General features: G+C 44.9%; 1 protein-coding gene across 1 annotated transcript in view; it reads right to left on the minus strand.

Moving 5' to 3' along the window:
* The window catches only part of GMPS (guanine monophosphate synthase), a 30978-nt gene extending 11759 nt beyond the window's left edge, over positions 1-19219 (minus strand). The window contains exons 1-10 of the mRNA XM_059822405.1: positions 19193-19219; positions 13290-13471; positions 9599-9713; positions 7903-8000; positions 6789-6892; positions 4910-5103; positions 4431-4596; positions 2734-2885; positions 1955-2128; positions 243-348 (exon numbers count right to left, since the gene is read on the minus strand). Coding sequence (XP_059678388.1) covers positions 243-348; positions 1955-2128; positions 2734-2885; positions 4431-4596; positions 4910-5103; positions 6789-6892; positions 7903-8000; positions 9599-9713; positions 13290-13471; positions 19193-19219 — 1318 coding nt within the window. The remainder of the gene's footprint in view (positions 1-242; positions 349-1954; positions 2129-2733; positions 2886-4430; positions 4597-4909; positions 5104-6788; positions 6893-7902; positions 8001-9598; positions 9714-13289; positions 13472-19192) is intronic.
* Between the last annotated feature and the right edge of the window lie 670 nt (positions 19220-19889).

Genomic DNA, 19889 nt, shown 5'->3' on the forward strand with positions numbered 1-19889 from the left:
AATGCAGCTAAAAGCAAACTCAATTATAAAGCTTTTCCTTTAATCGCTATAGATAATAAAGCTGCTCTCAAAGGCTCTTTTCCTGAAAGAAGATCCTCCTTCACTAAAATCTTAAATCCATCAATTTCTTCTACATTTAGAGGTAAGTTTTATAGTCCAACATACTGCAGCTTAAGTATCTTCTAAACAATACTGATGTGATCCATAGCCCTTCACTAAGTAGCACAGACCAACTCTCATACCTGGGAAGGGATGCCTCGAAACCAGCTCTTCAGGAAGACCAAGTTCTCTCCCTAGCACTCGCACTTCATCTTTGTGAAAGTCTTTCAGTGGTTCTATTACTTTACCCTTAAAAAAAAAAAAGCAATTTACACTCCAGCTTACATATTCAAACAAAAAGCCTCAAATGTTTAGGTTACGGCAGTCAAATTGGCCTGCTTTTCACAGCATCAGCTGCCAACACTTGCATAAACACTGGAAAGGAAAGTACATGTGAATGTGGGCTTTGTGAAACAGTTGCAGGACAGAGCATAAGACAAGGAAGTTTAAGTTTCTGCCTGAAGTATTAATGGCTCAATCAGTGTAGATACAGCTGTAAGGTCAAGCTGGCTCGGTCTTCACAAATTCAGACCTTTGTCTTCGCTACATGTTCAAACCAATCTAAAAGTCTCAAAAATACCTTGTGCAGCAATGAATATTAGAAGTGTGGATCAGTAACAGCTACTCTTCTCTCCTGTGGTTGAGCACTTACTAATAACTGAGCACCTTCCAATAGGATTATTATGTGATGCCTCATGTGTGGGTTCTTTCTTGAAGTATTTTATAATACAGTTAGAGAACTCACCATTCCAATGTCAGAAAAGGCAAAATAGGGCAGTCTCCTACATTTGCTTCATATGCTAAGACTTAAGAGCTCTGCACGGGAAAGGTATTCAAAAAGCTCTCCTGGACTTTGGACTAAACAGACTGATTGGGAGTACAATCAAAGGGACAGGACTTGGGCTGCTTATCTTCAGACAGTTCAACCTCCTGTGTTCGTAACATCTTCAAGTTCCTGGTCATCATCCATAGATGTCCATGCTGGGCCATTTCAGAAAGATTTGTGGATTCTTAAATTGCTAACTGGCACCAGCATACTGCTGGCAGATATCTGATCAGGTTTCTAGAAACGCGATGCAGAAGCTGCATAAGAACAGAAAGAACTCATCCCCATAGGTACCTGAAAGAACTATCTTGAGATTTCAACCCATTTAAATATATTATTCTCATTCTTTCTTGAGAGAGAGGAGAATAATACGCTTGCAGTGCTGAATGTTACAAGAGGTTCAAGAGATGGAGAATTTTGGCCCTCTCAACAAAAGCTGATTGTCTTTTCACTAAAGCACTGTCACTGCTCTTGCCTGAATCCATGATGTGCCAGATCTGGACTGTCGGTACCCAAAGGTTACTCATTGACTAGCGTTCAAAACGAGGTACAACAGAAGGAATAAGTGACCCATTACATCATGAATTCCAGCTGAAACAGAATAAAGTTGTCTGAGAAGTCTTAAACTACTCTCCTGCTAAAGGCATTTGGCATTGCTCTGCTTCCTTACTAGAACGCAGGTTTGGTTTGAGGGTTAAAATAAAAGAGTGAGGAAACAGCTTTCAGCTGGCTGTTGAGAACACCGTTGTTCACAGGGAATGAATCCATGTTCAATCCATTGACATCTTGCTCAGTACCCAGTGCTGGACAATACTCAAACAATTCTGACCACTTTGAGAATGTAGCAACTAGAAGGAAGAGTAATAAATTCCAACATATTACAGCAGAATCTGAAGGGCCTCATCAGAATAGGGTGCCATCAACACGGGACAGTTATACCAGCAAAACACAAAAGTTGTCCGTTTTTGATACTCAGCTTCACAACTGTGAGAACCAGAAGGATACACCAGTATCCTCATTTTCATTTACCTCTTCTCTTAACTTTCGAATCAGCTCTGTGTCATTATGATGAGTTTTGATGACTTCAGCTTTGCCACTTGCAACAAGGGAAGCACTTTCAATGAGATCAGGTCTGAGGGTACCCTGAGCAAGAAAAACCTCTTCAGGTTTCAGATTCATTTCTCCGATAACTTCATTGGCAATCTGTAAGATGGAGAGAAAAAAGAAAAGTGTTCCAATCTACGTTTTGGTTGTCAAAGGTCTAAAGGAAGATAATGGATTGCCCAACGATGAGCTGCAGAAGCACAAGCAAACAGGAAGATTAATTATGACAGTAGCCCACTGCTGAAATAGTCCTATAATCCCATATCTTGTTGAACAGCACATGGAAAGAGTATCCTCAGACTACAGGAACGTCACTGCTTGTTATATGTTGTACTCTCCCTGCATCACTAACACTGGTAGCTGACAGATGGAAAATGGCTCATCTTCAGCAACGCAACAGAAGCATGCCCAAATTCACGTTACCCATCAATTTGGTGAAAAAACATTACAGGAAAGTTTATGCAACATCAATGAATGGCCAACCAATATAGTATATCTATATGGTGGATCTAGTACAATGCTTGTGAACCACGTTGTGACCATTGATTGAAGGGCTTCTTTAGGTCACCCACAACTTATAAGACCACTGATGCCACTGAGTGCACAGTGCTTTAGAATGCAACAGTCTGACATAGAAGACTTATCCGGAAAACATTTGGTTTAGGAAAAAAACCCATCAACCGACAAATAATTATAAACATTACCTTAACAAAGGTGTCACCAATAATTTTTCTTTTTTCTTCAGGACTTGTAGTCATGTTTAAGGTCTTGCTAATTCTTTTACGTGGCGTTCTGTCCTCATCCGAGATGGGCAGAGTTGTTGTACCATTATAGAATGAATGAGCTGCATTCACCACTGTATGAAATTACAGGAATTTGTTGGCAAAGCCAGTAAAGATTTTTATGCAAGCTTGCAAAAAATAAAATTTCACTTTACTGCTTTAAAAAATAAAATTAAAATCATTCCAGTCCTTTAACTGTTAACTGCATTAAATAGGCCTGTTCAATACCTCAAGAATTAATTGTAACAAAAGCACTTTATGTCTCTTATTAACCTAATCTAGAGGGTAATTTTTTTCACACTATGAGGCTAGGCAACAGTGTGAAAGTTGAGTTCTTGCTTCCCCTCTTAGATTATAATTTACTTGCTTTATTTAAATAGTTTACAGGACGGTATTTCCCCAAGGCCTTTCTGCAAACAAAATTAAATGATGCACCATTTACTTATGGTACGTTATGCCTCTTAATTTAGAGAGGCTCTCAACGCAGAGATCAGCTAGGAGGCTCTTTGGCATTTTTTACCAGCACTGAACTCAGTGACCTACAGAAGGAGCATCTGCAGCAAAGGGATTCCCTCAATTTATTACTCTAGCAGCCTGCCAGAGCCCAGGTTTATTGGTCTACAGAGTGCAAGAATAAGCCATAGATTTTCCACTAAAAAAAGTAAATATAAAAAAAAAAAATGTGCGTAGAACAAAGCTTAGACTTTGCTGCATCAGGGGATTGCAGCCCAATCTGCAAGATGCTAACGTGCAAGCTCCCTGCTCTGTTTCACACCGTCAGGCTAGTGAAAAGCATTGCTTACCTAGTGCCACGCTTCCTGACCAAAGCCACGAGAGAATCACTCGACAACAGTACTTATGCACAGCCCCACGAACAGGCAGCTATTACTCGGGAAATAAATGAGCTGAGCAGAATAAAGCAGCCCTCATTGTTTGCACAACTCCAACATACATAATTTGTCTTCTCTGACCTCCTTGTACTTCAGGCACCAAAAAACTCTGAACAGTCTCATCAGCAATGACAAGGTACCTTCTGCTCTCCCATAACGTATTGCTTCTCAACAAGCTACTCCAAAAAACTAAAATGCACCTATTTAGAATTCAGGAGAGCAAAAAAAAATTGCCTTGAAGAACTAATTTTGGCTATAATAGCACTCCATCACCCAAACAAGCTCACAGTTTAAAAAGAAAGAGAACAAGGACAAGAAATGAAGCCCCAGTGGAGGACTGTTAACCAAGCTATGAAGAAAACTGCCATCAAATGAGTTTTGCAGCAGCTGAAGATTACTCGTACCTCAGCAGAAAAGTAACTGAGCAGCAGTGACTGAGGCACAGCCCCGCTGCCTTATGTGCCCCAACAGCAGATACCGGATCTCAACAACCGAAGAGATGGGTCAGTTCATTGTATGCACCAATCAAATAAGTAAGGCTTAATATTTTGGGTTTGAAATTTTGTGAATGGGCCTAGGTTGTTCCAAACTAGCAACCGGGCTTTGGTACGTAAAGTCTGAGAACTGCAAAGGTCAATTCAAATCAATGAAACAAAACACTATACATACATTTTAGGAGACTGGCCACGTCATTAGTGGCATCACGCATATTTGACAAAATTATGGTACCTTTAACTTGAATCCCAAGTTTTTTGAGTGCCTCTTCCACAGATTGACTCTCTCTTTTGCGCATAAATCCATTATCTATGTGTACAGCTATGACCTGATCTCGGTTTAAAGCTCGGTTCAGGAGAGCAGTACATACTGTTGAGTCCACACCGCCACTGAGTAAAACCTAAAGATGAGGGCAAAAAAGGAAAAAAAAAAAAAAAATTTGGTCAGCTGTCTGTGGGGAAAGTCTTAACAAATAATTCAGATGCAGCTACAAGGATCAGAACAGGCTATTGACTTATAGTCAATGATTTGAAAGAAAACAAGAAGTCAAACAATGTATCAACCCAATTGTGCAAACTTTCTAAAACCTGTTTAATGTATTACCCAAGTCATGACAATTCTGCATTTTTCAAATTAACCTGAGTAACTGTAAGTGCCAGTGTTTCTGTCAGGCTTCTGCAAATAATCTTTCAGCTTCAATTCAATCTACTTACCAGGACTTTTGATGAGCCCACTTTCTCTTTAATATCCTGAATGCACTGAAGTTCTCTGTTTTCCACTGTAAAGGTACCACTGCATCCCGCAATATCATAAAGAAAATTCTTCAGGATCATTTTTCCATTCACCGTGAGGCTAACTTCAGGGTGGAACTGTGCTCCATACAGTTTTTTAGATTCATTTGCTATGCCTTCATTGGCGCAAAGAAATGAGCGTGACAAAAAAAAAAAGGAAGTGAAGCGGATGCCCAAGAAAGTCAAGCATACACTTTTTGAGTGATTTATTCTGCCACGTTTTGGCACAAATTACCAATCAAAACTAAAGATTTGGTTAAAATTAGGAACAAGGGTACTGTTACACATCTAGAACACAAAATCCCTCAGAAACCAAGGAAAACACTCAGCCATCCTAGGAAAACCATTGTGAAAACAGGAAATCAATTACTTTTTTTTTTTTCCTCACCACATGACACCTCATACAACCCTGCAACCAAGCCACATGGAGACAGCTGCATCCACGTTAAAGGGTTGTGCTGGTCAAGCTCTGCAAGTGTCCCTACCAGAGCACGTTTGCGAGCACCACCGCTCTCTTTAACAGCCTCCGGAGGGTTTCTTTGCGTAGATCACAATACTGCACCTTGCACCAAGTCAGTCTTGGTCAGGCTGGGATTAAAGAAAACAGGAGGGAAACTGCCTAATTCCACTGACCTGTGTTAGACTCCCAGGTACGCTGTATCGTAGTGTTTTCTTTTGCTGCTGGAAGCCTGGCTACCACCTTACCAGCACTTCTTTGCTTGCTTAGGCACAAGGAGCCACAGGCTTTTGTAAGAGCCCACGGGAAAGGGTGCAGGAAAGTGTTGCGGATAGGAAAGGTACAACTCTGTTTCTAATGCCTCCATAAAGCGGGGTTAAAGATATCAGCACTCTGGTGAAGCTTGCACACTGGATGCAGCAAACTTGACGTAGCAAAACAATTTATAGAGCTATCTGAGTGGGCATGAGTATAGATCGCTTCAAAGGCAAGCCAGAATATAATGAATGCTCCGTTTAATCTTAGCAGTAGTATGGAAAGAATCTTTCCGTAACAAAACATCTTTAAATCTTTTAAAAGGTCAGTTTTTCTCAAATTAGTTACCTGTCTGATTTAATAGCAGTATCTTAAGCTTTTTTTTTTTTTAATGAAAGATTTAAAATAAACCAGGTGAATACTTTGAGATCTCACTAAGTAGCTCAGCAAACTTAAGACCTCTCCAGGTCTCCCATCTCCTAGGAAAGAGATTCAAAGACACTGTTCAGCATTCAGTAATTTGAGTAGCTTTTAAAAACCATATTCTAAGGTCCTACGTTTTTCTGTGACAATCTGTGTGTAATGTTTGAAACACCGCTTTCAGTACCAACATTATTTTTGCTCAGTTGAACATTCATGCAATAATATTAAATACACTAGCAAGTTAATCGAGCTTTAATAATTAAACAGTGTTTGACTTGTACTATTACAGCGCAAAAAGCAAACACCACTTACACTGCACACTACAGCACGTCTTCCTCTCCCCTGCCTTAAGGGCACGCAACATTTTATTTCAAAGAGAAACAACACATGCATACTAGGAAATAACAAACTGTAAAATAAAGTTAAATTTTCCTGAAATCACCAATTTAAAAACAAGACCCTTCATTTTCATGTATGTTTCCTTCTTCATTATCAGGACAGTACAACATGCAAGCGCACACATACCAGAAACTGTTAAAAACAATTCACTTATTCAGCAATTAAATAATAGAGATACTCTGTTCCCATTTGGTTCTAACTACTGTCTGCCATAGTCTTTCCTGTAATGAATATTATCAAAAGACAATTTCAGTATAAAATAAATACCTGCTATAATATTCCCAGACTGTGCAACCACTTTGAATCCATCAGCTACTTTATCCACACTGTCTCCATGAGTGAGGAGCACAAGCTCTTCCTTCTGGAGGCCCCTAAACAAAGATTAAAAACTAGAATCAATTAGAAAAAGAACAAAGACTTAACTACCTGTGTTTCCAAGAGAAGCCCTTAGGGACCCCAATAAAAGCACATCTCGAATGACCAGACCAGGTCATTTGAAATACATGCAGGATCTCCTTCGCAGAAACAGTCACCTCCAACTCCAAGATGCCTCCACTGGAAACTGCATAAGTTCTTGTACAACACCTCCTTCATGCAAGAGCCAATTTCTCTTAATTCAGAAGGGGGTTTTTTTGTTATAACATGCCAATATTGATGTACCCCCTCTTTGACATGCGGAGCCATCTAAAGTCCATCAGGACACTCGGAGTCCTGCTTTTTATTTCAATGAAGTGAAGTTTTCTTGCTCAAAACTAAGTGTTTTCAGGACAATTTGGGCACTTCAGACTTCAGGCAGGGTATAAAGTTCTGCAGTAGCCCTACAGGGGAAAGTTAATAAAATTGGAACACCAGGTATGAGCAAACTGTTAGAATTATTACAAGAACCTGAGAGGCATTGACAAACTACCAAGAAATCTAATTCTGGTTTTACAAAACATCACAAAGCCATTTTAAAGGAAGGTAGAAAACAAATGTTTTCAGATTTGCTATTACCTTTCAAAAACTGGATGGGTGCCAACCAATACAAGAGTAATGCACTGCACAGCAGAAGGATACGAGAGCCTAACGCAAAGATTCTCATGTTGCGGTACATTTTATGGTGTCTCATTGAAGACGGTCTACTTTGAAATAAGGCGTTTACACAATATTCCAAGCAAATATATCTGCATTTCTAGTCAATTGAGAAGTTATGCCTAAGTATTTGTTCAAATGAGTAACTTGCTTACTCATGAACACAGCTGTAAAAGTTTTACTAGAAATTACCAGATAAGCATGAGTGCAATTCCACTACTTTATTTAAAATAAGCTTCCTCTCATCCAGCCACCAATTTCCAGACTGGTATTTCCAATATTGTTTTGATAACTTCAGATGTCTGTGTACCTGAACAGTGAACACGTGTTATCCAGAGTAATGCTGAACACTCCATCTTCTCTAACACTCTTCTTGTGCACCGTACCTCCAAATACCTTATTCATCATCTGTCGAAACAAAAATAGTACATGAAAAAGAACCACACAATCTAGTACCGCTATACACCTCAGTCTGCCTTTGACTGACAACAGCTCTAGCCCTCCAATCCAACCCAGTTTTTCATTATTATACTTATTTAATATATTGGTTTGCAAAATGGTAAGAATTGTCTTCAGAACTAATCATTGTTCTGTATTGGGCTCATTCCCTTCTGCCGGCCTTCTGCCAGTATAGCTGGGGACTGCTGCCACACACAACGAGCAGCAGAAATCCACAACAGTAGACAATAGGTAGAGATTTGCAAAATAATGCGTATTCAATAGCGTACATCTACTTGCGCTTATAAATGGCTGCTCCGCAGATCAGCTGAGTATCTGAGGCCAGTTATCATAAAAACAGTTGAGCTGCTGAACAAAAATCTGATTTATCTATCCTTTCGTTAAGGGCCCTCAGATAGGCTTAAACTTCTCAAAAATCTGGCTCCTCAGCTCTGGAAAAGCAGTCAAAAACCTGAGTCTATTCCCTTTGTGTTATTTTTGTGACTCTTAATAATCCTTGCTCTAATCAGAGCAGTACAATTCTCAGCCAGGTTTTTTCCTTCTAAAACCTCACCTTGTTGTTTGGAGGTGGATATCTGCATCTTAGATTCTCAAAATAACCATTTTTTTCATTGCAAATAATACTGGCAACTTTAAAAATATTTTTAGAGTTTCACCTTTCAACTACTTTAATTTTCAGAGATTTAAGGCTTCATTTTAGACCTAGTTTGATATTATACTTACTGCACTTGACTGATTTCAATCTTTTATAATGAAGTAGTCATGCGTTAATACACACACTTGATTCATTTCCGTTAAGTCAGCCTTGAGGAACTCCCCTGCCTGAGGCTAGCTAATGTGGTTTTCAATTTGCTTGGCATTTTAAGGCATATTTTAATACAACCCACGTTTCCCTTTAGAACAGGGAGTGCCAACATTGTTTCTGTAATTACCAGCCTTTCTAGAGGAGTTTTTCCAGCCATTGTTCAGCACCTCTGAAGGCCTAGTAAATCACTAACCCTGGAAAGAACCAAGATGCACAAGCAGAAGTCATGCATCTAATCCATCCCTTGACTCCTTGGAAGTTTGTTTCTTCACTCAGCTTGGATCTGGTAGATCACTGCAGGATCACCAGTCAGTCCTAAGGTAAGTAAGTGGTTTCGGGGGGAATTAAGCACTCTTAAGAACTATGCTAGAAGCATTCCACACTTGAAAACCAAAGGGAAAAACTATTTCACTTGTTTACGTGAGGGGCACATTTTCCAATACTGACTAGACAGAATCACTTAATGACTGCCAGGTTATATTTACTGTGACCAGCAAAGGCAGCGTGGAACTCGGTTCACAGCAGTTAAGCAAAGAAAAACCATTTATGCTATTGATATGGCAGAGCCAAGAGAAAAATACACAGTATGCTCAGTTTACCAATTAGCACTTTAAAAGTATCTTTTGCACGTGTGGCACACTGCTTATATTTGAAAAGCAGGTCCTTTCGCAGTTCATCTTCAGTTAGTATCAGAAATGAGGCCTAGAAGACAGCTGTAGACAAACATATCTCTCAACAGCACCTGCATGCCATAGCAGATTCCAAGAACTGGTTTTCCTATTGTAAATATTGCTGGGTCGAACCATGGTGCATCTTCTGCATACACGGAGTTTGGTCCTCCAGATATAATGATAGCTCTACAGATGAAAGATAAAGACGACATTAACTCAAATATATTGATTACTTTAAAATCTATTTGCTTTAAACGTTGACATTGTCTCCTAACACTCTATGAACTCTATATATTCTAATATAAATTTTAACACAGATACCTTAACATATAGCTTAACTTTGCTATGCTACAGCTGTCAAAACCAGCAGCTTACCAGAGAGGTATTTCATCAGTTTAAACTAAGTCAAATACAAACCATCTTAAAAAGCGACTGTATTTTAAATTCCTCAGAGCCAAGAGTCAACTACGAGAGAAGCAAGATGGCTAGGATGAAATTAGCGTTAAGATATACACACTTCATGATGTCTGTGCCACCTGGAGGGGAGCTGCATTCAAAAAACAGACCCCCAAACTTCTAGAGCTTCTGAGAAAACATCCCTTAATCCACCCTGATTATGAAGTGAGATGGCATTAGCAACAGGTTGTGAATCAAAAGTCCAATACAGGCAAGCGTTTATGGTTTGAAGTTAATACTTCAGGCTATAACCGTAAATTAAATCTCTTCAAAGAGATATCTTTGCAAACCGTGACGATTTGCAAGATCGTGAACTGCAGAAGCACCAGCCAGTTGGGCAATGCTTTTTGGCCTCGACCCAGGAACGAACACGGGTGTACCAGACCTTGGACTCGCGTACTGTTTATTTCGCAGAGAACATCAAATCTGTTATTCAGAGCGAGAAACAAAAAATGGGACGAGAGAGAAGTTGCATACATGGGATTAAACGCATCTACTAAAGCTTTCTTCTAGCATTATTTAGAGTGTTTGTCATGCAAGTACTGACAAAATAGAATTTTTCTATTTTTAGGCAGCAGAAACAGGCAGCGCACTTCCAACCTCCGTACCACCGGCAGAAATAATCGTGTAGTATGAAGCCCACGTACTGAAGGCCACCTCTCAAGCACAGTCACGCAGGGTACCTGCTCCCACCGATGAGGGATGTCTCCCTGCAGCCCACCTCCACCTCCCCCAGCCCCAGCTCCTCACTGCAACGCAGGGGACAAGGCGGAGGGCTGGATGGGGGCACCCCTCAGAGCCCAAGTACAGCGGCTTGCGAATTGGAAGAGGCAGCATTTATTTCTTTGTATGTCGGGATCTACAAGTGAGCTTTGGAATAAGCATACAGCTGACATAGGTGTAGCTTTACACTGAACAGTCTTGATAACTAGTACCCGCTGCACATGTACAGACACTTCTGTTCAAGTCAGAGACGTGATGAATTTCCTAAACTCAGACGCTGCTAGAAAGAGACTGAAAACTCTTAAAGCCTGGTGGTATTACTGCTTCTAATAACTCCATGGACAAAAGCATTTGCTTAACTGCCATATGTACAGAACACCATTTAATATTAATTAAAGGAAATATAGCCACACCTACGAATTGAACATTTTTATGAGAAGTCAAAATACTTATATGCTGTCCTATTCAAAAAGCAGAGTCTTAAAATCTGATTTTTTTCCATACCAATTAAAATCCCAGAGAATACAGAAAGGTTATCCGATCTGCCCAAGTATTAAAGAAAAAAAATTATGAATTGAGGGTGAGAGAGGAACCTGCATCTTCTCAACGGTCCAAGAGAAATTAAAACTAGCATGGGATGTAGATTTTGAAAGTTTTACTGCAAGACCTTGTAATTTCTTACATACCTTCTTGCGTTGGTATGAATATACCTTTCTGGTTTACCTTAAACCACTTCCAAAACAACCTGACCTAGCTTTGGAAAGCCTATTTGCAAAGGATTAAAGGCACATCAGGAACCACGTCAAAATACCTAGAGTAAAATGCATGCATTGATACCCCAACCTCAGGACTCGCGCCAGAGCTCAGACGGTGCCAGAATTGAGACTAACGCCAGCGGAGCCCCCGACGGCGGCACCTCCTCGGCCCAGGACCAGGACCTTGTGGAAACCGCTAACGTTTGTGTCACATTTAGATGAAGCTTGTCACTAGAGATTGTTCTGAAGCTACAAAAATTGAGGAGCTGGCTTTTTAAACACAACATGTAAATACAATTTAGCAAAATGTTCAACCTTGCTGCCTGTCTCAAGCCTTAGCACAGACCAAAGTGCAGCTCCTCGGCCCATTTAATGCACGAGCTGCAAGATGGAAACCTGACTATTCCCATGACACGTGGAATATCTATCAAAATCTTGCAGTAAACCCACGAGCTCATTTTTGCAGCCGTCACTGAATAAAGGCACCCAACGGCTGGTGTCAGTATTCGTTGAGCTTTCTTGCGTGCAAATGATTGACTGAGCCTGTGGACACAAAGCTTATTGACCAATCTGGGTAACCGATAACCTGAAACCACTATCTAACCTTGAGAAGTGACCTACTGAATGAAGAGGTTTAGCCACGTTTTAGAGAGCAATTATTTGGACTGACAAGTCCAACAGGTCTAATCACGGGACTTTGAAGAACCTTCAGCTGTGAAAAGAAAGGGGGGAAAGGTCTTCCCACTACAAACCTGCATCAATACAGCACAGGTCTGAGAGAAAACTTCATCAGTGCTATGACCCACACCTCAAATCCAACACATGGGAGATGCAGGAATTCTTTTTAAACCAGTAATTAGGTATGTCCATCTTTTAAAGACTTGATTGTTGGAGAATTATAAACAAGATCTGACAAGAGAAAGTATTTTTCACAACATTTCTGAAAGAGAAATTCTTCACATGACAGCTACCTGATAGATTCAGCAGTTCCTGGGTTTTCCGCTCTCTGTGTTTTCAGAAGAGAACAATAAGCTCCTGTCTGACTTACTAAAATATACTGTTTACTGCTTCACTAATTATCATTGATCAGAAAAATGCAATTCTGCAGCAAAACACTGTCTTATCTGTTGTCGGGCACAACCGAGCAGCACACATGCACCATATTTCTGGATTTGTACCAAACTGACAAGTAAGGTCTTTCATGATTTGTAGACTTCAGGGTATTTATTTTCCCCACACAGAAGAGAAGCATACCCTGGTAAGCCTAATAAAACAAGAAAAAGAAATGTACAAAGTACTAAATAATTGTGAGACCTTTTCTTGCTGCAAACAGGGAGTGGTAGTTTCAGTTAGTTTTTTTAGTTGCTTCCCAGAAACAGTTTGGCATGATTTACCACTATATCTTCAGTATCCAAGTTAGTTTTTTTTTAATTAAACTAAGAAAATCATTTTTAGAAACTCACAAAACTTGTTTTCTTGATTAATAGCTATCCTAGTTCAACAGGTAAAACAGCAAGATCATCTAAATTTTTGCGGATACATATTTAAAATGCAACCTCTTAAATTATACTTACAAATGGAAACGATTAAAATGACATTAAGGCATTAAGAAGCAACTATACAAAATTTATATTGCTGCACAAGTTCCCCCAGCAAAACTCAGGTGTTTCTGTGGATACGCTAAAGATGCAATCATTAACATGACTGCAATGAAAGCTATTGCACATAAAACCCAGGCAATTACCACCACTGCCAACCAGACACCGTTACACCGAAAGGGGAGAACAGGCAGAACACAGAGGCAGAGGCATCGCAGGGAAGGACCTACCGAAAGCCTTGTTCTCTGATCGCAAAGGCTGGCGTTTCCAAAGGGAAGATCTCGGACTGGACGAACAGCTCGCGCACCCGACGGTCTATGACTTTCCCGTACTGCGCTCCGGCATCAAGTATGACGACGGCTCCCTCGTAGTGGCGCTGCCCATCCTTGAGCTCTCCTCCGGCGTTCTCCGGCTGCAAACATCGCTCATGTCAGCGCTTTATGGTGACACATTGCAGACCACAGACTTGAAGCCAGATCTCTTAAACAACTAACGTCTGCAAAGCTTGCTAAGGTTGCCTATGTGTTAATTTACGATTAAAATGATAAAGACTAGCCAAGAAACTTCTAAGTGAAAAAATCCTTGGGTTTATAAGGACCAGCAGATGCATTGGCAAGATAAAGGGGCTATACATTAACACAGCGCATCCCTCCCAAGCAGCCACACAAACATGACATCCCCATCCCTCAAAACAAACAGGGTACAAATTAGGGAAAAGAATAGTAATAAGCTAATGAAGGCAGAGCTTTCCATGAACAAGAAGTCATATGCCCTGTTCACCACTACAGCCACCCCAGCTTTGTCCATTTTACAGTTCCATATAAAACCCAGCACACCCTGTGATAACCAAGAGCATGTGCCTTTTTCCTCAAGCAAAACAGGACAACACAAAGTCAGAAGAAAAATGTTTTTCCCCCATCATGCTGCCTCACACGCTGAACTTTCACTTGACATTACCTCCTGGAGAGAACAACAAAGAGAAATTGAGAACAAATGTCCCTGCTAAATGATTTTTCAAAAAAACTCAACTTTTGAATGCAGCATTCAAGCAGATTGCACATCGAACAAAGCAATGGTTCTCTTTGACCCTGTCACATTTGACTTGGTTGGCCAACTTCAGCTACATCTGAAAGAGGGCTAGAAAACACAAGGACGAGGTTCTTTCTTTAAAAGACATTGTGAAAAGAGGCAGCTATTCCATGGAGTGTCCTTATCGGAGGATCTTCAAGGAAGAACGTGAACACAACCACACTGTAAGACACCAAGAAATTCATGCAGAAAAAATTCTTCTGCTTAAAGAAATTGCTTGCTTTGGGGGTGTTTTTCCCTTAACTTAGAGCTTACACTTTTCCTTGCCAATGTAGTTTGATGAAGCAAAAACCAGGAAGGGTTTTATTTTGCCAAACACTGCCTCAAAACACATCTTGAAGCTTACGACCATTTCAAGTTTTAATTATGGCATGTTGGCATTGTTCTGCATGTTTATACCAGGCAACCCATCCTTCGACCCAGGGCTCATGGGAGGTTCTCACCGCCGCTGCTCAGGCTCCGAAGGAAGCTGGGGCAGCCTGCAGCACACCACGGTATTTCCAGGTGGGTCAGACCTTCACCCCCACATCAACCACAGGTCATTCTGGAGGAGAGCATCATCCTGCTGGGACACATCCTCCCCAACAAATACACAGCAAAGGCTGCCTTTGAGCTTTCTTCCTCAGCTGCCAAGAGACACCTCAGATAACCGTCTTCAAATTAGGCAAGGAAGGCAAGCAGACTGGAAACTTCCAAAGTTTACACTAGCTGGAAAAGGTTTTGTCTAAATTAAAGGACATAAGCAGAAAAAATAGCGCCAAATCCCTCAAAAGCCAAAATCCAGGTTAGAGTCAGTTAGTTAATTTCTCTCCTTCAGCTGAGTGTGCCTGATGGGGAGCTCTAAATGACTTTTTAGTCTTGGGTTACACAACAAAAAGGGCACGTGTTGGAGGAGAGCAGACTTCGGCAGCTAACGCCCCTTCTAACCCCCCGGTCAGATGGAGAGAGGTCGCCAGAACTGTCTTCCCCTCCAGTGGAAGGGAGGAAACCACTTTTAGAGTAATTCTGGGCATTTTCACCTAGCAATTTTGAAATTAGCAGCTCTTGCAAGAAAGACCAACATCCTTGTTCTTTCCTGATCCCACCTTGTGGCAAACGCTATTCCTTGCAGTGCTATATCTCTTAATAAAAGTCTTTAACTGCTCCAGAGCACGTGCTGTAGCTTGTACCGTGAAGGGACAGAGATCTGCAGCCCTCTTGGCTTAGCATCTGAGGTTGTCCACTTCCACCTGCAAGAGACCAGGGTGGGACGTAAGCAATCCTCTCCAGCCCCCCGGGCAAGCCACGGGTGCATAGCCAGCCCTTCACCTGCCAGCAGTGCTACCCCCACGTTGTACCCCGGTGCAGACCACCCTCAGAACCTGCGGAATGAGTAAGAAGAAAGTAGTACAATTCTCTGAAGGCAGCTTTTACATTTTACAATTAAAAAAAAGACTAAACCCAAGGTATCATTGGCGTCAGCTGGACCAATGGCTGAGCGTTTACATCTGTAGCTAGTAAATAAATCTCGTTTTCAGCGCCCTACCCTGAAGGCACCGAGCTGCTTTGAGCAGTCGGGTGTAGTTAGCTGGGCCCAAGCAACAGCCGAGGGGGAGACGTGCACGTGGAAACAAAAAGAGCTCAAAGTGACATTGGCAGCAGGACAGCGATACACACCCCTTTGTCGGAAGGACGAAGGGGACAAGCCTCTGCGCTGCTGTCACCCAGATGCGAGTGCTCGGCTCCCGAGCTGGCAAAGCCCTTCACGGAGCCGTCCCTGCTTCCTCACTCTTGCGATGTATAGCATCGTTCTGCCCAGCGATCAGAGGAACGCTTTCAGAGATAGCTGCATCAACATTCGAATTACTTCTCCATGGTTCACGTGGCCCTGGAAGATGGCTGTTTAAGACCTCAAGTGATAGCTCATTGCCTAAGTTTTGCTGGCAGTCCATTAATATCCTCCCAAAATCAAAAGAGCCAGCATCTAATCATAGCTCAGGTCTTTCCTCAGATGATGCTAAGGGCGTTCGGGCTAAAATCCAGTAAAAGCACTGCATCCATTAAGCAACACAGATCTCCCTACGGGGAACACATAAGATGAGCAAGGCAACATGCACCCCACCAGAAAAAGAAAAAAAAGAAAGAAGATTGTTCAATCGGTGGCCTAATAACTTGCTGCTCCCTTAGATGTGGGCTTAGAGTAAACTAGAGGCTGGAATAATTTTCTCCCAGTGCTACACAGGGCACTGCCCGCTGTCCTGTTCTCCCGTAGGCATCCTCGCAGCACACCCCCAGCACGCGGCCAAGCAAGCCCCATCCCGGGAGCTAACACAGGCGACTGGCACCACACGGACGGCGTCAGAGGAGTTTTTGTACTTCGCTTTTGAGCTAAAGTAGAACTGTAATGAGGTTCAGCTCTGACGAGAGCCCAATAGAAAAGTTACCGTAAATCACATGGAAAAAGAGGAAGGAGAAAGGCGGTAAGGCAGTACAGGATCTGGCTTTATTTATTTAAAGGCACAGCTCCAAGGCTAGAGATTTCGAATCCAAATTCAATAAGGGAAACTTCACTTAATAAAATGAAAAAAAGAACAGATGCCGTTAACGTGCAGCCAACATGGCAGTTTAGCTCATGCGTTTGTATACCGTACGCCTGCCAGGAGAAAGACGAAGAGGATACCAGACAGCCCAGCTCCTGGAGGGACAGGGTAGTGGAGCCAGCACCTCTTCCTAGTAGGGATTCTCCAGTTTCTAATAAAAGCTCTTTTTCCCCTCAGTAGGGGTATAACTAGAGTTCCTTGACTTCTCCTGGTCTATTTTCACAAAAATCTGGAGAACTTGCTATTTTTGAGAACTTCTGTGGAAGCCAGTCCGACAGCTGTCCACGGCAGTTCAGGCGCTGGGGCAGAGCAGACAGAGGCACTGTTCTGACATCCCGAGAGCGGGACTAAAACCAGAATGGAACTTGTGTACGCCAAGGGTAAAATGGGGGGGGAAAGTCTCTGTTCAGCTAATTTATATCACGAGTCACCCTGAAAACCATGTCATACATGAAGGATTCCCACTGTTCGCTATGATCGATGAAACAAATACAGTGTTTTCCAGTGTAATCGCTCTATCTCCAGACTGCCGTTTGCCTGCCGTTTCAGACCCGAGACCTGGAACCGAGGTCCCGAGTGCCACCTGAACCGCATCGCCACCTCCGACTGCACTGCCGCGGCAAGGGTCAGCCTCCATCCATCATTTCAGCTCTACCGCTTGGTAACGCTGGAAGAAAAAAAGCTTCCATCGCTGCTGGGGTTTTTTGTGTCAAAGAAAAAAAATGAGTTCTATAATGAGCTGTGGTAGGAGACCTGCCATCAGGCTGGCATCACCAGCTAAGGACAGCGCGTATCTTATTCCTCGGTGTACCTACCTAGTGCTTTAAACGAAGTTCGCCAGTTCCTAACAGCCCACTTCTGCAGAACCAGGGAATTTTTCAGCACTCCGCACACCCACACGCTCGCAGGATTTTCATTAATGCAATTTATAAAACACACGAATATACAGAACAGTCGTATTCTGGAGTGCCAAGAAGCAGCTGGCGGAGCCCGGTCTGCAGCAGCGGCCCCTCCGTCCGAGCCCTCAGCCCTGAGCCTTCACCCACACTAATAACTTCGGACAAGCCTAAACCAGGAGCCTTGATCCAGCGCTTTCAAGCCAGCACAGGTTTTACAAGAGTTTAATTGTTTCTCTGTGGTATTAAAATTAAGCACGTATAAGAACACTTACTCGTATTTTTTCCAAAGTATAACAGGAAAGAAACTCCTCCGAACTCAGGCAACGCCCGAGACCGATACAAGAGCCCCCAACCCATTACCTCAGCCGAGCTTTAATTCAGGTAAGTCGCACGCAGATTTCCAGTGGCTGCTGGGACCCGGCCCCCTGCAGAAACCGCTCTCCTTATCTCTCGTTACCCGCTTCCTGCGAGAGCACGGTTGGTGGAAGATGAGCTTCGCATCGCACAGCTAGCTCTGGGTGCGACCGCCCCGGAGGAGAGGAGCCCTCGAGAGCCGCCCCGGTCAGGAAAGGAGAATGGGTCGATGGTCAGGGAAAAGCGCGTCAGAAAACTTAAGTAGTGACCAACGGAGCACTTAAAAAAACCCCTCAGAGTCACGTTTTCTTGCAGTCGATGAAAAGCCTAGAATGAGGGGTTTATCCTACTACAAAAGTGGCTTGGGACAGCTTGCAGGGTTTTGGTTCAGAAGTTGCGTTATCAAGAAAAAACTTCAACTCCACGAAGGCACGTGAGTTGTTTCGAAAGCAAGAACTAGACTAAAGACGCATCTTTTCCACTGCTGTCGCCGCAAACCGGACACGGGGCGACACCGAGGGCAGAGCGCGGTCCCGGGGGTCGCCAGGCCGGAGGCAGCGGGCCCCGCGCAGGGCTGGGGCAGACAAGGCTGCCCGCTTCCACGGCGAGCGAGCGAACCAACTTTTCTCTCAAGTTGGCTGAGCGAGCGACCCTTCTCACCGGGGCGCGAGGCCCGAGGAGCGGGGCCAGCTGCCGGAAAAGGCGCTGGCCGTACCCCCGCCTCGGTTTCACCCCGGAGGCGGCGCAGGCCTCGCAAGGCGCTGAGCGGCCCCGGCCCAGGCGGGCTCGGCCACACCACGAGCCAACGCTTCAAAAAATCCTACCGAAACCCAGACTGGGAAATTAAATAATTTCCTCGGAGCGACCCCGCTGCCCTGCCCCGGCGGGCGGAGCGGCGCGGGGGGCCGGGGAGGCGGGCAGCTGCCGGCCCAGGGGGCAGGCGGGCAGGCACCGGCCCCCCGCCGGCCCCGCAGCCGCCCGGCCCCGCTCCCCGGGCCGCCGCCGCCGCCGACCCCGGCCTGCTGCGCGCCGCAGGGCCGCCCGCGGCCCCCGGGGAAGGCCGGGCCCCGCCGCGCCATGTGCCCGCCGGCCGAGGCGGCCCCCAGGGCGGGCCGGGCCCGGCAGCACAAAGCGCCCGCCAGGCCCGGGCGGGCAGCGGGCAGCCTCCGGGACCGGGCCGCGGCGGGGCGGGGGGAGCGCGGCGGCACTGACCTTGGCGTCTCCGTTGCAGAGGGCCATGGGGGCTGCCGGGGCGCGGCGCCGCCTCCGACCGGCGGGAAGCGGCGGGCGGGCGGCCCCGAGGCGGGGAGGGGGAAGAAAGGGCCGCGAGGAGCCGCCGCCGCCGCGCCGCGATGAGCTAATGCCGCCCGGCTGCGCCTCCGCCGCGGGGAGGAGGAGCCGCCCCGGCCCGGCCCCGCTCCGGCGGAAGGGGCGGAGCGCGGGGCCGGGCCCGGCCGGGGGCCGCGGGGGGTCAGAAACCTCGGTACGGGGCGGGGGGGCTGCGTGTGCACCGGGCTGGGCGGAACACGGGAGGCGGGGGGACCGCGGCGGCAGCGCAGCCCGGGCTCCCCCCCCCGGCCAGCGCCCGGGAGGGCCGCGCAGTCCCGGGAGCCCGAGAAGGGCGGGCGCGCCCGCCCGGCTGCAGCGGGGGCCCGGCCCCGGCCCTTTGAGGGCGCAGGGGCGGGCGGGGAGCGGGGCTTCGCGCCGAGGCCGTGCGGTACGAAGCGCGTCTTCTGCTCCTGCTCGGGTGGAGCTTCTCGAAAGGCACCGCGGAAGGCAGCTGCACCCGTGAGAGCCTCCCGGTGACGTCCCCAAACCACTCTGGAAACCCTTCTCCGAGCTGCTGAAGTTACTAGGCTGCTCGCTCAAGGAGAGGGAGACGCGGACAGGCGCGAGTGTAAGAATTCAG

Source organism: Gavia stellata, chromosome 11 (genome assembly GCF_030936135.1).
Source record: "Gavia stellata isolate bGavSte3 chromosome 11, bGavSte3.hap2, whole genome shotgun sequence".
NCBI classification, from domain to species: domain Eukaryota; kingdom Metazoa; phylum Chordata; class Aves; order Gaviiformes; family Gaviidae; genus Gavia; species Gavia stellata.